The sequence below is a fragment of the Hemiscyllium ocellatum genome, chromosome 2 (assembly GCF_020745735.1).
Source record: "Hemiscyllium ocellatum isolate sHemOce1 chromosome 2, sHemOce1.pat.X.cur, whole genome shotgun sequence".
Taxonomy (NCBI): Eukaryota; Metazoa; Chordata; class Chondrichthyes; order Orectolobiformes; family Hemiscylliidae; genus Hemiscyllium; species Hemiscyllium ocellatum.
The window spans coordinates 32,645,370-32,662,575 of NC_083402.1; the positions used below are offsets into that span (position 1 = coordinate 32,645,370).

The 17,206-nt window shown below is 42.0% G+C and overlaps 1 protein-coding gene across 2 annotated transcripts in view; it reads left to right on the forward strand.

Moving 5' to 3' along the window:
* The window catches only part of LOC132822321 (microtubule-associated serine/threonine-protein kinase 4-like), a 190,757-nt gene that overhangs the window by 137,370 nt on the left and 36,181 nt on the right, over window positions 1-17,206 (forward strand). For both annotated transcript variants that reach the window (XM_060835555.1, XM_060835564.1), the window contains exons 14-16: window positions 3,821-3,953; window positions 9,957-10,122; window positions 15,989-16,090. In XM_060835555.1, the coding sequence (XP_060691538.1) occupies window positions 3,821-3,953; window positions 9,957-10,122; window positions 15,989-16,090 (401 nt within the window). The remainder of the gene's footprint in view (window positions 1-3,820; window positions 3,954-9,956; window positions 10,123-15,988; window positions 16,091-17,206) is intronic.

The following is a 17,206-nucleotide window of genomic DNA, read 5'->3' on the forward strand; positions in this document are numbered from 1 at the left end:
TGCTTAACCTGACACAAGTAGTAACCTGAGTCGAAAAGTGTGGCGCTGGAAAAGCACAGCAGGTCGGGCAGCATCTGAGGAGCAGGAGGGTTGAGGTTTCAGGCATAGGGTCTTCATCAAGAATGTGGGGGAATTGGGCTGGAAGATAAATATGAGGGTGAGGCAGGGGGCAAGATAGCTGGGAAGGTGATAGGTAGATGCAGGTGGGGGGTGATGGTGATAGGTTGGTGGGGAGGGTGGAGCTGATAGATGGGAAAGAAGATGGGAGGTAGGACAGGTCAAGAGGATGGTGCTGAGTTGGGGGGAGGGGAGATTTGGAGACGAGTAAAGTCGACATTGATGGCATGTGGTTGGACAGTCCCAAGGCAGAAAGAGGTGTTCTTCCTCAAGTTGTCAGTTGGCTTGGATTTGGCAGTGGAGGAGGCCCAGAACTTGCAGGTCCTTGTGGGAGAGGGAGGGGGATTTGAAGTGGTCAGCCAAAGGGCAGTGGGGTTGTTGTTCAGAGATGTTCCTGAACCACTCCACAAGTTGGCATCCTGTCTCTCCAATGCAGGGCAGATTACGTCGAGAGCCCCCTTCACCCTCCACATTCCTGATGAAAGGTTTATGCCTGAAATGTCGACTCTGCTGCTGCTGGATTGCTGCATGACCTGCTGTGCTTTTCCATGGCCACCCTTTTTGACTCTGACTCTCACTGTCGTCCTCACTTTCTACAAGTACTAACCGAGTTAAAGAAGAATTGGTAAGAAAGTGAGAAGAATGCATTTTGTACAAAATCACAGGAGATTAATATTGGGAGCAATTTAACCCAAAGTCCTGAAAGCAGGTGAGGTTAAGCTGAGCTGAAAATGTGTTGCTGAAAAAGCGCAGCAGGTCAGGCAACATCCAGGGAACAGGAGATTTGACGTTTCGAGCATTAGCCCTTCTTCGGGAATGAGGAAAGTGTGTCCAGCAGGCTAAGATAAAAGGGAGGGACTTGGGGGAGGGGCGATGGAGTTGTGATAGGTGGAAGGAAGTCAAGGTGAGGGTGATAGGCCGGAGTGGGGTGGGGGCGGAGAGGTCAGGAAGAAGTTTGCAGGTTAGGAAGGTGGTGCTGAGTTCGAGGGATTTGACTGAGACAAGGTGGGGGGAGGGGAAATGAGGAAACTGGAGAAATCTGAGTTTATCCCTTGTGGTTGGAGGGTTCCTGGGTGGAAGAGAGGTGCTCTTCCTCCAACCATCGTGTTGTTATGGCCTGGCGATGGAGGAGTCCAAGAACTTGCATGTCCTTGGTGGAGTGGGAGGGGGAGTTAAAGTGTTGAGCCACACTTGGTATCCCATGACCAAGTTACCTTTTGTTTATACATGAACAGTCTTCAGCTATAGTACTGCCCCATACAGAGTCAGGCTGCGGAGTCTCAATAACTTTTTTTTTCATAAAATATGTCAGCCAGGGTTCCCTGATTGGACCATGTTAACAGCTCCAACCATATTCTGAGGTTCAGCTGGCCAGCCCTGTTACAATCATTACACCCGTTATTCTGTGTCTAACTCACTACACCTAGAAATGATCTCACAAAGCAGGACTTTTGTTGAAATCTGGAACTCTCTTCCCTCATAACATTATTGAGGCTGACAGCCAATTGAACATTTCCAAATGAAGATTGATGGATTCGGATTTGAGCAAGGATTTTTCGGACAGAAAACCAAAGCAGCCATATTCTAACTGAATGACAGAACAAAGGAGCAGCAATGGATCAGTGTTACGTTGAGCTTTCAGTTCAGCACAGGAGATAGTATCTGACTAACACAGCAGCCAGCACCATCTCAGGTGGATGCAGCCGATGTATAAAGTGCGTGGATTTCCAGATATAAATCTGTAGTGCTGAGTAGTTGTATCATATCCATATGAGGGCTGTGCAATCTGATGAGTAACAGTATACTTTGCTGGAAGGTAATGGAAATGACCAATCTGTAAACAGTGACTTGGGAAGAATAGATTTCAAAAGCATGCAATCTAGAAAGTTACTTTCATTCATTTTTAGTCAAGCAAGATAGAGACTGTTAAAACTTACTGGAGAATGCACCTTGGTTTGTCATTTTTAGCCAGTTGATCCATTTGACAAATGCTAGAGTGCAGTTCAGAAAAGGTTCATTTGGATGATCCCAGCACAGAGGGACTGTTGTTTGAACAAAAGGCTAAACAGATTGGGACTTGACTCACCTGGAATTTAGATGAATGAGAGGTGATCTCATTGAAACGTATCAAATTTTTAAGAGACTTCACATGGTAAACGCTGAGAGGATGTTGTCCCTCATGAAAGGGGTCTTGGACTAGAGGGCATAGTCTCAGAATAAAGGGGGGGTGCCAATTGAAGACTGAGATGAGGAGTTTCTTCTCTGTTGGTTGAGGATCTTCATGCAATAGAGAGCAGTGAAGACAGAGTCCTTATATATTTGTAAAGCTGAGATAGATAGATTCTTGAGGTAAAAACAATGACTGCAGATGCTGGAAACCAGATTCTGGATCAGTGGTGCTGGAAGAGCACAGCAGTTCAGGCAGCATCGCTGCTCGTTGGATGCTGCCTGAACTGCTGTGGTCTTCCAGCACCATTGATCCAGAAGTAGATAGATTCTTGGTCACTCGAAGAATGAAGGGTAATGAGGCAAGGGCAGAAAAGTAGATGTGAGGAATGTCATTTCCTCCATAATCCGATTGAATGGTAGAGCAGACTCGAGGGGCAAAACAGCCTGTTCCTGTTCCTATCTCTTACCGAGGCAAAACTCCGGGAATCTGAAAGAAAATATGCAAAGATCTCAAATCTCTGAGGGTGTGCACATAAATACTTGAGTTTATCCTGACAAAGGTTGAGCATGAAACTACAATGCTCGAATATTATTCGGTGTAAGAGAATCTAGGGTAGCAATAACCGAAACGATACTATTACTTTATAAAAGTCGAAATCATTGGGGATCAGATCATGTTGTAATTATAACTTGTTCACCCAGATGAAATTTTTGATGCGAGAACTGAAATGAGCCTGCAGGATCACAGCAAGAAGTTCTCTGCCTGAACAACCATAGTGTAGAAAATGGTTGATCAAGATTAGAAACAAGAGGTTGGAATTTGTGGAATTGGATGTGAGACATTACACTGTGTTGGAAACTTGAAACGTATTCATTGTAATCTCATAAAATTGTACTACTTTAGCTCTATTAAACATGTTTTGTATAAATGGTTGTTATTAGCGAGCAGCTCATTAAAGTGAAATTCTCATTGTTTTCGAGCTTGAGAAGCCTTTCAAAGCCGCAGTAGAAACCCCGCTTCCCAGCAGGGTTCATTCAAAACAGAGGTTGCTGGAAAATCTCAGTATGCCTGGCCACATCTGTGGAGTGAAATCAGAGTTAATGTTTCAGGGCCTTGAAAGGTCAGTGGACTTGAAATGCTAACTCTGATTTCTCTCCATAAGTATCGCCAGATCTGCTGAGCTTTTCCAGCAATTCCTGTTTTGTTTCCAATTTCCATCATCCAGTTTTTTTCAGTTTTCAGTTCGCGAAAAATAATTCATTTATCTCCAGTATTTTCAACCACAGGTTTATATAAAAAAATTAGACTTATTTTGTGGTATTAATTTTTTCCCACTACCCCATCCCCACCCAAAATCTCTAGTGAGAATCTGTGCTTGGTTTTACAAAATTACTGTGGTAAGGTAATCGTTTTCAGTGGCTTCCTTTCTCTGAGTTTGATCTAGTAATTGTTCAGAATTCCCTTGCCAGTTAAAGTTTTGGTTAGAAATGTACTTTAGAGGAACTGAATTATGCATTTTCCCTTTCTCTGCAGTTTGCTTGTAACATCATTGGGGCACATCAAGCTGACAGATTTTGGATTGTCAAAAGTTGGGTTGATGAACATGACAACTAACCTTTATGAAGGACACATTGAGAAGGATGCCAGAGAATTCTTAGACAAACAGGTGAGAGCCACATGGGGCTGTGTAAGGTAGTAGTTTTGCTGACTGGCATCCCTGCTGTCTCAGCTGCTCCATACTGTCGAGATTTGAAAGCTTGAAGCAAGATTCAACATGTCAACTACTTGAAAACAATATTCTTTTCCTTGTTGAGCCTGTCACATAATTAAATTCCACGGTTTACAAACAGTCCATTTTACTTATACTGCAGAATGCTAAACACAAATGAGGTATCGGACAAATCTCAGATGCAGTAATTTGATGCCCAACTCAAGTTTTTCAAATCCCTGTGTTAGAACTTGACCTTTCACATTTCAATAAACAAGCTTCTTTGTGTTTAAACAAGCGTTCTGTATATAGGTGGTGTCTGATGACTATTGGTCACTTATTACGGTCTCACAGCGCCTGAGACCCGGGTTCAATTCCCGACTCAGGCTCCACTGTGTGGAGTTTGCACGTTCTCCCCGTGTCTGCGTGGGTTTCCTCTGGGTGCTCCGGTTTCCTCCCACAGTCCAAAGATGTGCGGGTCAGGTGAATTGGCCATGCTAAGTTGCCCGTAGTGTTAGGTAAGGGGTAAATGTAGGGGTATGGGTGGGTTGCGCTTCGGCAGGTCGGTGTGGACTTGTTGGGACGAAGGGCCTGTTTCCACACTGTAAGTAATCTAATTTAATCTAATTATCGATGGTCACATTTGTGAAAGAACATCCATACATTCCATCAGGAATGTTTAATTCTGCAAAAATGTCAACAAAATAATCAGAGTTGGATCATGCAACTTAGTTGAAACTACTTCCAAAATAAGTGAACTGTATCAATGATACCCTTGTATCATTGCTTAGCTTAGCATTACACATCATGGAAAGAATTTATCTGGATATTGAAGGTGTGATGAGAGATTACTATTTTTCCAGTTCTTGAGATGTTCAATCAGAAAATCTCTCTTGGAGCAAGTGACACCAACCAATATAAACCTAGTCAAACTTGAGTCATTCTTGCAATAATTGACAGAGATTTGAATTCATAGTACGGAGGAACTCGAAAAATTGGAAACTAAACAGAAGGAAGGATAAAAACAAATGGAACACCGACTTAAAGAAAATTCAACAAGTAAATTCATGTATGGTAGCTACACAAATCCTGACTATTTAGGTAATAGTAAGAATGAGGTAAATTTAGGGAAAAAAAACGAAAATGTATTCACTGCTACTAACTGGGATGTGGAGATAAAACTGGGGTCCACATTCCCACTACATTTTCCTTCTTTCCTCTTCCCCTTTTTCCTCTCTGGGAATGTTCAGATTTGACTTAAGCAAAAATGTCAACTCGTTTTCATCCTTAACAAAATGGATGCTTCTGCTCTCGAACAGCAAGCATCATTCAAGGAGTAAACAAAGACCCATCACAAAACAAATAGCAATCTATGCAGAATAATTCAAAAATCGGTAACCTGTGTTAAATCTCAGATTATGTCCCATTTCCCTTCAGCGCACTTCATTTCAGAATGACCATAATTTGGTCCCTGATATAGTTACACTTCCACTCTACTGTGTTGCACATATCCTGTTTAATGAGTCCTTTTGATGTACATGACAAATAATATTAAAAGGCTACTTGCTCCTTATGATTTAGTGCAATGGAAAGCACTTATATGTCTAGTTTCTATTAGGGCAGGATATAGTCTGCCATTTCTCTTCCATGATTACTGTTTTTAGTGTTGTTGGTTTAAATATTTCGTTTCTAATGTCACTGCTAGAGTAAGCAAATTCTATCATAAAGCAATTGAGGAAACACAGCAGTTTTACTGTAATATTTATCTCTATTCAATATATGTTTGTGTACGTTTATTTACTTTACCTCACCATTCCAATAGACTACATTTCTTGCTATTGTACGAAAAATGAACATTGCTTTATTACAGTATTGCTTCATTTGACAAAAATGCTAACAAATTTCTATGTTACGATGCAAAACATTTGTAAATGAATTGAAAATATGTAGCTAATGATTCAAAAGGCTGCTTTCAACGCTGTTTGTCCAATGGCATCTGGGGCTAAAAATGTGTTGCTGGAAAAGCGCAGCAGGTCAGGCAGCATCCAAGGAACAGGAAATTCGACATTTTGGGCATAAGCCCTTCTTCAGGGCTAATGCCGAAACATCGAATTTCCTGTTCCTTGGATGCTGCCTGACCTGCCGCGCTTTTCCAGCAACACATTTTCAGCTCTAATCTCCAGCATCTGCAGACCTCACTTTCTCCTCCCAGTTAAAATCAGGGCAGAGATATAAACCCTCCAATCCCACGGTGTTTTTTTGTGACCTGCCAATTGACAACTTACTTTTCTTTAAAAATGCGGACCGTGGCTCCTTTGCCAGGAAGCCTAGACTCAAGTAGGCGGGGGAAGCCAAAAGATTCCGGAAACTTCTAGTAAATTTAATTCCTTGCCCACAAACAATCTCTACTGCCTGCTGTACTGTTGAGACTATTAAATTAGATCACTGGATGATGCCTCCTGTGAGCTAAACACACACTCCTATCAAGTGGCCAGCGAGCTCTTTGAAGATGGACTGACCACCTTGACTCTACTGACAGGTTTAGCTGCTCACATTCACTGAAGATATAAAATGAAAAATTGAATCTACTTGTCAGTAAAATAATCATGTGGTAAAACCACACAGGAGACTGCAAGCCATCCATAAGCTACCAAGTTAAGTGAACGTTTTCTGGGGTACACCTCCATCGTACTCAGTATTAAGCTCTTGAGTTCTGAAGAAAGGTCATTTTGATTTCTCCCCTCCAATGCTGTCAGACCTATTGAGCTTTTCCAGCAATTTCCATTTTTGTTTCAGATTTCCAGCATCTGCAGTTGTTTCAGGTTTTTTTTAAGCTCTTAGGAATGTGTGTTTAAACAGCCTAATAACCTCCAGTCATTGCTAACCCATCTTTATCCATCAGTGATAGCTCTTATCTTTAGACACTCCGACATTTACAGCACAGAAGGCAAGCTGTTCAGCTGATCATGTCCACACTAGTCAACAAAGATGTGACTAGATTAATCCCATTTTCCAGCTCTAGGTCCATTGCCCTAGAAGCAATGGCAATGCAATTGACTATATAACTATTGCTGAGATGTTACAAGAGTTTCTGACTCACACTCAATGTTTGGAAGGGTGTTTGAGATTCCCACCACCCTCTGGGTGAAAAACATTCACCTGAATTCCACCTCTTACTTTAAATCTCTAACTCCTGGTTACTGCTGCTTCTACTAATGAAAAATTGTCTTCCTCTCCATCCTATCTGTGCCTCTTATAATCTTATACCCTACTTAACTTCGTGTTGTACATTTGCTCACTGAGCCGGAAGGTTTATTTTCAGACATTTCATCACCATGCTCAGTAACATCATCAGTGCGCCTCCAGTGAAGCGCTGGTGTTATGTCCTGCTTTCTGTTTGTGTCTAGGTTTCTTAAGGTGGGTAATATCATTTCCGGTTCTTTTTCTCAGAGGATGGTGGATGGGGTACAAATCAAGGTGTTTATTGATGGAGTTCTGGTTAGAATGCCAAGTCTCTAGGAATTCCCGTGCGTGTCTCTGTTTAGCCTGTCCTAGGATGGATGTGTTGTCCCAGTCAAAGTCGTGTCCTTCCTTGTCTGTATGTAAGGATACTAGTGATTGTAGGTAATGTCTTTTGGTGGCTGGTTGGTGTTCATGTATCTTGGTGGCTAGTTTTCTGCCTGTTTTGTTCGATGTAGTGTTTGTTACAGTCCTTGCATGGTATTTTGTAAATGACATTCATTTTGCTGGTTGTTAACATAGGGTCCTTTAGGTTCATTAGTCGCTGTTTAAGTGTGTTGGTAAAATTGTGGGCTACCATGATGCCAAGGGGTCTGAGAGGTCTGGAAGTAATTTCAGAGATGTCTTTGATGTAAAGTAATGTGGCTCGAGTTTCTGGGTACGTTATGTCTGCTTGTTTGGGTTTGTTGTTGAGAAATCGGTGGATTGTGTTTATTGGATACCCGCTCTTCCATATACTTCCATATACTTATGGCTGTTCATAGTTCCTCGGTGCTGCAGTGTGTTGTGGCTCATTGAAATAATGTCCTGATGCAGCTCCGTTTGTAGGTATTGGGATAATTTCTTCTGTAGTTAAGTATTTGGTCTGTGTGTGTTGTTTTTCTATAGACGCTGGTTTGAAGTTCTCCATTAACTGTTCTTCTTCTGTGACATCTAGGAATGGGAACTTGTTGTTCTCCTCTTCTTTTGTGAATGTTATGCTTGTCAGGAAATTGTTAATGATGTTGTAGGTTTCCTCTAATTTCCGTTTTGTAATCACAAAGGTATTTTCCAGGTGCTGGACCAAAGTTTGGATTAGATAGTTGGGAGGGCTGTTTGTTCAATTCTCTTCATTACTGCTTTTACTAGGAACCCCGATATTGGTGGTCCTATGGGTATTCTGTTAGTTTGTAGGTCTTGTTATTGAATGTGAAGTGGGTGGTGAGGGATAGGTCCACTAGTTTGAGAATGCTGTCCTTGCTGATGAAGTTGGTGCTGTCTGGTGTTTGTGTCCTTGGTTCCTCTAGTAGTGCAGTCAGTGGCTCTTTGGTCAGGTTAATGTTAATTAATGTGAACAGGGCTGTTATGTCAAAGGAGACCATTATTTCGTCCTCTTCTATTTTGGTCTCTTTGGTGTTCAGGAATTCTTGGGTGGAGTGGCATGCGTTTTCTACTAGATATTTCAGATTTTGGTGGAGTTCCTTGGCTAGTCTGTATGTCGGTGTTCCAGGTAGTGAGACTATGGGTCGGGGAGTGGCCCTGGTTTATGTACTTTAGGTAGCCTGTAGTAGCGGGGTGTGTTAAATCCATCTGGTTTCCCTTTTTGGAAGTCTGTCTTATTTAACTGTCCTGATTTCTGAAGCCTTTTCAATGTGGACGGGATATAGTTTTCTAATTGTGGGGTTGGGTCTATTGCCACCTGTTGGTAAGTGTCGGTATCTGCAAACTTTTTCAATGTACTCCATTCTGTTTAGAATGATTTGGACCTCATCTACCATCCTCTGAGAAAAATAGCCAGAAATGAAGACCCATAAATAGAAAGCGTTTCACCGGAGGCTCATTGATGATGTTCCCTAGCATGGTGACGAAACGTCTAAAAACAAACGTCCCAGCTCAGCAAGCAAACTCTCAACCTGAGCTACAAATCTTCTCAAAAATCACCCCACTTAATTCCCTTAACCACATAACCCCAGCCTATCCAATCTTTCCTCATAATTAAAACCCGGCAGTAGCCTGGTAAACCCATTTAGCAGACCTGCCGTCAAGGAAAGGCTGCCAGCATTCTCAAAGATCCATCCCACCCTGCCAATGTTTCTCCATAACCTCTATCATCAGGGAGAAGGTACAGAAACCTGACACACACACACACACACACACACACACACACACCAGCCTGTTTCAAAACAGTTTCTACCCTACTGTTATTAGAATACTGAATGGACCAACAAACTCTTAACCTTTGCCAGTACCTGTGTTTTTGTTTTTTGCTGCTGTTTACCTATTATTTACTTCTCTATGCTACTTAACTATGTGATCTGCCTGTATTGCTCACAAGAAAAGCTTTTTACTGTGCCTCGGTACACATGACAATAAATTCAATTCAATTCAATTCATTCAAGAGGCCCTCTAGTGCAGTCACATCTTTCCCATAATGTAGTGACCAAAACAGTTCTCCAGTTGTGGTTTAATTGTTACAGAGTCATAGTCATACAGCTTGGAAACAGACTCTTCGGTCCAACCAGCCCATGCCTAACATAATCCCAAACTAAATTAGTCTCACCTGCCTGCTCCTGGCCCATATCCCACCAATCATTTGCTACCCAGGTACCTATCCAAATGTCCTTTAAATGTTGTAATTGTACCCCCATCCACCACTTCCTCAGGAAGTTCATTTCATATGCGAACCACCCTCTGGAAAAGAATTGCCTCTTATGTCTATTTTTAAATCCTATTCTTTTGCAGGTTTGTGGAACTCCAGAATACATCGCTCCTGAAGTAATTCTGCGGCAAGGATACGGCAAACCAGTGGACTGGTGGGCCATGGGGATTATTCTTTACGAATTTGTGGTTGGATGTGTCCCTTTCTTTGGAGACACACCTGAGGAGCTGTTTGGCCAAGTGATTAGTGGTAGGCATCAAGAAATATCTGAATATGTAATCGTTGCCAAGGAGGGAGAGAAACTAACATAAGACGGTGATTTGAAGGCAGGGTTTTTTACCCTCAGTAAATGCTAATATCAATGTCAATTTCAGTGTCTTTAGCTAAACAATTGATATCTACAAACTCAGGTTTATTTCAGTTTGCAATTTTTTGTTTTGAAAAATGATTTCTTTCATCCTTGCTGAAATATCAGATGGAGTCCACAGAGGCACGCTGACAAGTTCTGTGAATAGTGCATCTGTATACCCAGCTGGCTTAACTGAAAACTGCTGTGGCATTTCGATTTTTTTTCCCTGAAACACTGCTTGCCTGACACTCTGGATACTTGGAAGGAATCATTTTGGGGAAATGTTACTCCGGTTTCTAGGGGGGAGTTTGTCCTCTTCCATCTGCATTGTTTCCAAATCAATTTCAAGATGCAACACCTATTTAAAGGGAAATTTTGAGGGAAAATGCTTGTTAATATCAATTCTTCTGCCAACTAAAGGTATTAGGAGTATCTGAGAATAAAAAAAATGAAATGTTTGAAATACTTAGCAGCAGAAAAAGATAAAACAACAAGGGGTGACGGACCTGAAATGGAATTCTGATTTCCCCTTCCACAGATGTTACCAGACCTGCTGAGCAGCTTCACCAGTTCCTGTCTTTATTTCAGATATCTAGCACTCCATTGCTTTTGTGTTAGCTGAGAATGTTGCCTTTGTTTAGGGATTCTGAATTCACAGGCGTCTGGTTCTGAGCCAGACAATTGCAGTTGCTGTAATACTATAGCTGTCCAGAGAGACCCCAAGTCAATTCCATTCCATCTTGTTTTGTCATGTGCTCCAGAGTGAAAGAGGCTGTGGGAATTGAGTGATTAATTAAGAGCATTGTGAATGGCTGTTGGAGCGCAATTGCTAATTTACATATTCATGTATCATTTCCACATGATGTAATTACATTTATGGAGCAGCCTGCTGGCTAAACAAACCCAGAATAAATTTATTTCAACATTTTATGATGTCCCATGGCCTTGAGCAGTTGTTAATAGAATTGCAAATTACGTTTGCAATAATAAATTTAGTGATTACTAATCTTATTTTTTTGTTACTGAAATCCAATTAAATTATAACCTCTGATTCATGGTTCATTTGTATTTATAAAATATAACTATGCCTTTGCTCACTATTATTTATGATGCCACTGTAATTGGGTGCATCTGCCAACTATTTTGTAATTAGTGTTAATATTTGTTTAAATGATTCATTGTGCAGAGCTCAGTATTGTTCAGCATCATGTCAACAGCTTGAGGTGCAGAGTTCTGAATCAATAATAATAGCAACTTCAGTGTTTGCGAGACAGCACCTGGCTTCCTTTCAACATTGCCATTTTGTGCACAAGTGCAAAGTCTGTTACTTGGGCAAATTAGTTAATGTGGTTTTCAAAGTGAATGTTCAGTATCCTTTCTTAGGGAGGAAGTGGTGTTGTGGCAACGTCACGAGACAGTAATCCAGAACCCTGACCAGGGCAGATGGTGAAATTTTGAATTCAAGAAAATATAGAATTAAAAGCTAACCTAATTGCAGCCCCATGGCACTGTTGATTATTGTAAAATCTCATCAGATTCACTAATTTTTTTTTAGAGAGAAGGAAATCTGCCATCCTTTTCTGATCTGGCCACAGTCTGTAATGAGCTGAAAATGTGTTGCTGGAAAAGCGCAGCAGGTCAGGCAGCATCCAAGGAGCATCCAGGAATGAAGGGCTCATGCCCAAAACGTCGACTCTCCTGCTCTTTGGATGCTGCCTAACCTGCTGCGCTTTTCCAGCAACACATTTTCAGCTCTGATCTCCAGCATCTGCAGTCCTCACTTTCTCCCCACAGTCTGAAATGGCCTAGCAAGACACTCCTTTATCAAACCAATAGATCATAAGATATCGGTGCAAATTAGGCCATTTGGCCCATTGGGTCTGTTCTGCCATTCGATTGTGGCTGACGTGTTTCTCAATCCCATTCTCAAAAGAACAAAAAGTACAAAAGAGAAGTACAGCACAGGAAAAGGCCTTTCGGCCCTCCAAGTCTGTGCCAACCATCATGCCCTAACTGAAAAACAACCATCTGCCATTATTTGGTCCATATCCCCTCCATCCCCTTCCTATTCATGCCTTCTCCACATACCTCATGATCCCCTTACTGATCAAGAAGATATCTAGGGATGCTGCAGTACTTGCACTTCTTTCGGTTTTTATTAAGAGCCTATCTATCTCTGTTTTGAATGCAATCAATGAACTGGCCTCCACAGCCTTAGAAATTCTTCCACATATCAGTTCAAAAAGGTCGCCACCTCTTCTCTCCACCCCCCCCTCCCCCCCCCAACTCTGCCCCCAGGATCCTAGTCTCTCCTGCTGGTGGAAACATCTTCTCCATGTCCCCTCTATCCAGGCCTCTCAATGTTCTGTAAGTTTCAGTGAGATCCCCCTCATTGTTCCAAACATCATTGATTACAGACCCAGACTCCTCAACCACTCCTCATGTAAAAAGCCCTTCATCCCTGGGATTATTCTTGTGAACCTCCTCTGGATCCTGTCCAAGGTCAGCACATCCTTCCTTAGATACAGGGCCTAAAACTGCTGTCAATGTTCCAAATACAGGGCCTTACACAGTCTCAGCTGTCCCCCTCTGCTCTTGTATTCTAGCCCTCTTGAAATGAATGCTGACGTTGCATTTGCTTCTCTAACTGCCAACTGAACCTGCATGTTAACCTTAAGAGAATCCTGAACTAGGACTCCCAAGTCCTTTTGTGGTTCAGACTTTCCTTAGACTTTATAAAAGGTTTTATAGTAATGAAACCGTATGGACCAAAATACCTGAAATGAGAATGGCAAACAGTTCTACTGATCCTGAAAGGCATTCTTGGCAACATCTGGAGGTTTGTGCCAAAATTGGGAGAGCTGTCCCACAGACTTGACAAACAATAGCCTGAATATCTGAAGGGTGTGTTTCTGTGCTGTGCAACTCTATGACTATGCCTCTAAGTAGTCAGACTCGTGAGATCACACCTGATAAGACAACATTCCAGGCCCTAACCCTGGGTATATCCTGACCCATCAGTGCTGGTGGCAGTATGATATACAGTTGGAAAGGAGTTATCCCTGATGTCCCAAGGCTGCGGGTCAAACGTAGGTAAGGAAACATTTTGCTAATTACCACCGACCGCACCACCTCTCTGATGAATCAGTACTACTCCATGTCGAACATCACTTGGAGGAAGCACTAAGGGTGTTAAGGGATCAGAACGTACTCTGGATGAAGGACTTCCTGGTCCATCACCAAGGGTGGCTTGGCAGTGTGATGCCTGCTAGAGCTAATGGAGTGCTAGCTGCGTCTGCAACAAGTGATGAGGCACCAACAGAGAATAGTTGACATCCTCATCCTCCTCTATCTGCCTGTCGCAGATGTGTCAAACGATGACAGGAGGTGAGGTACAGGTGACAGCACTTAATATTAAGGCAGCATTTGACCAGATGTGGCATGAAGGAGCCCTAGCAAAACCGAAGTCAGTGTTATTTAGGGGAGTAATTGTCTTCTGGCTGGAGTTAGACCTGGCACAAGGAAGGTGGTAGTGGTTGTTGGAGGACTGTTATCTCAGCTCCAGGACATCAGTGCAGGAGTTCCTCAAAATACGCCTTTTCTAATCAACCTTTTCAGGACAGGTAGGATTGAATCCAGGTCCCTTGGCCAAGAGATAGGGACAGTAGCACGGCCTTACAAGAGCTTGTTCATCTCAGAGATATTTTTAATCAATCTGTTCAGATGTGCTATGACACACCTCAAGAGCAGATGGAAAGTCACTTCTGCTGCACCACAAGAGCATGTAAATGTATTGCCTAAGGCCTAACCATTTTCAGCTGTTTCATTAGTAACCTTCCTTCCCGCATAACTCAGAAGTGGGAATATTTGTTGATGATTGCATAATGTTTGACACTATTTGTGAAAACTCAGATACTGACGCTGTTTGTGTCATTATGCACCAAGACCTGGACAACATCCAAGTTTGAGCGGACAAGTAGCAAGTAATATTTAAATCGTACCATCTCCAACAAGAGGGAGGATATAATCATTGCTCTTTGATGTTCAGCATTGCCATTGTTGAACCCCACTATCAACATCCTGGGATTACCATTGACCAGAAACTGAATTGCACTAGCTTTCTGAATGAAAGCAAACACAGAGCAAACTGGAGAAACTCTGCAAGTCCAGCAGCATCTGTAGAGAAAGAAAAAATTAATTGAATTGAATTGAATTTATTGTCACGTACCGACATGTGCACAGTGAAAAGTTGTGTCTTGCAAGCAATACAGGCAGATCACAGAGTTAAGTAGCATAAATAAGTAAATAATAGGTAAACAGCAGCAAAAACAAAAACATATGTTAAGAGTTTGTTGGTCCATTCAGTATTCTAACAACAGTAGGGTAGAAACTGTTTCGAAACCGGCTGGTGCACGTGTTCAGGCTTCTGTACCTTCTCCCCGATGGTAGAGTTGTAGAAAAACATTGCCAGGGTGGGATGTGGGGCGATGCAAGGTGGGCAGTGGGGCAAGCAGGAGTGGAAGAATGTAAAACCAAAGGAGAACAGGTATCATCAGGCCGTTATATTCTGAATTAGTGATTACATCATTGAGTCTTCAAGGTTGTAAAGTGCCTAAGAGGAAAATGAGATGTTATTTCTCAAGCTCACATTGTGGTTCATTGGAATGTTGTAGCATACCCAAGACAGAAACACTAACACGAGAGTAAGGTGGTTTATTGAAATGGCAAATAATGGGCTTGCTTAGAAAATAAATTAGGACACTGAAGGGGGAGCATAAATAAACAGTGGTGGGTAACATTTAAGGGAAATCCTACAGCAAAGTATAACCAGGGTAAGAGTGGAATCCATTAGGGAGCAAAGTGGCAATCTCTTTATGGAGATGAAAGACACAGCTGAGGGTTTTAAATGACTATTTTGTATCTGTATTCACATTAGAAAAGCATGATGGAGGCAACAAAATCGAGGAGTGGGATTGTGCTACACCTGAACAAATTTGTGCTGAGAGAGTAGTTTTAGCAGTTTTTGCAGGCTTGACGATGGATAAAATCCCTAGGCCCAGATGAAACTTATTCTAAGGCTGTTGTGGGAGGGAAGTTAGGAATATGCAATAAATGCTGGAATAGTCAGCATCACCCACGTCCCATGAAAGAATAAAAATTAATTTTAAAAGTTAAGTATGAGTTTTGCTTTGTACTTCAGTTGTGAAGAATGCGAACTACAAGTGCTAAGTAAAGTCTGCTCCCTAGTCCAACCACATGCTTTCGTGCTAACATTGAAAATCTTTTCTTTTAGTCTCCACATTTATTCCTTAACATCTCTCTCAGACAGCTTGAATCTAAAGAGAAAGATCTTAAAGTGCTCATGACGTGATGGACAGAGTCTGATGTTTTGCCCATATTGCAGTGTTCTCCTAAGATCTTTGTCACTATGGTTGGCATAATTGGGCACTGAGGGAACCATGTTTAAATTTGCACACTGCCTCAAGTCACTGTTACCAACAGACCTCTGTATTTTGGTTTAGAATTGATCTCCCAATGAGACAATATCGCTGACGTCAGCCATTTTAAACTTGCAGGGCCATAAAATCTAAACAGACTAGCAACTAGGAAACTGCTCGGATGAGTCACTGTGTCGCTGAACTGCTGAGGTTGACAGGCTTAGTTAATGAGTTTGTGGTGATATGTAGAAACGCCTCCTAGTTTTATGAAAATTTATTCTTTAATTCCAGTTTAGTTCTTTTTGTGTTTTTTTCCCTCCTTTTCTAGATGAGATAAACTGGCCAGAAGGGGATGAAGCTCCTGCATCGGATGCTCAAGACCTCATCACTATGCTGCTCAGGCAGAACCCATTGGAGAGACTGGGAACAGGTACTGTAAAGCTATTTGCATTATTAATGCTCTGCAATTAACACATTACTCTGAAAATCGCTGAATCTGAAAGTCCTTTAAAATGTGATAATCCTTCTATTGATATTCTATTCTGTCTAATGTGTTGCTGTTCTTTGTCATGCAAACTAAATATTGGCTTTTCAGAGTAACAGATTCTTCACTACAACTGCAGTTAGCTAAACCATGAAAGGTTCTCAATTGGTCAGACTGGGGTGCATGTTCACTTCTACAAAATTAAAGCTAACCACTTTTCAGAGATGTTGCTGTCATTTGAACTCCAGTCCTAGACAACCATAGGAATAAAATTGCTATATATTCAGAATTGATATTACCATAGAATATTAATTGTACAATTTCAAACCACCATAACTGGTTGAAGGTTCTAGAACTAGGCATCTAAAAATTAGGAGAAAGTGAGGATTGCAAATGCTGGAGATCAGAGCTGAAAATGTGTTGCTGGAAAAGCGCAGCAGGTCAGGCAGCATCCAAGGAGAAGGAGAGTCGACGTTTCAGGCATGAGCCCTTCTTCAGGGCCTGTCTAAAAATTAAGGCCAGACTGTTAAGGAGAGATAGAATCATAAAATCCCTACAGTGTGAAAACAGGCCATTCAGCCAAACAAGCTGAAAATGTGTTGCTGGTTAAAGCGCAGCAGGTCAGACAGCATCCAAGGAACAGGAAATGCGTCGTTTTGGGCATAAGCCCTTCATCATTCAGCCAAACAAGTCCACATCGACCCTCCAAAGAGCATCCCACCCTATCCTTGAAACCCTACACCTCCCACGGCTAATCCATCTAGCCAGCACATGAATGTACACACTGCGGGCAAGTTAGTATGGCCAATCCAACTAACCTGCACGTCTTTGAACTGTGGGAGCAATCCAGAGCACCCAGAGGAAACCCACGCAGACACAGGGAGAATGCGCAGACTCCACACGGTCATCCAAGGGTGGAATTGAGCCCAGGTCCCCGGCACTGTGAGACAGCAGTGCTAACCACTGAGCCACTGTGGCACTCTGGTGTTAGAGAGCACTTATAAACATGACTTTTTCATTCATTCATTCACGGTAATAGAGCATTGCTGGCTAGCCTAGCAT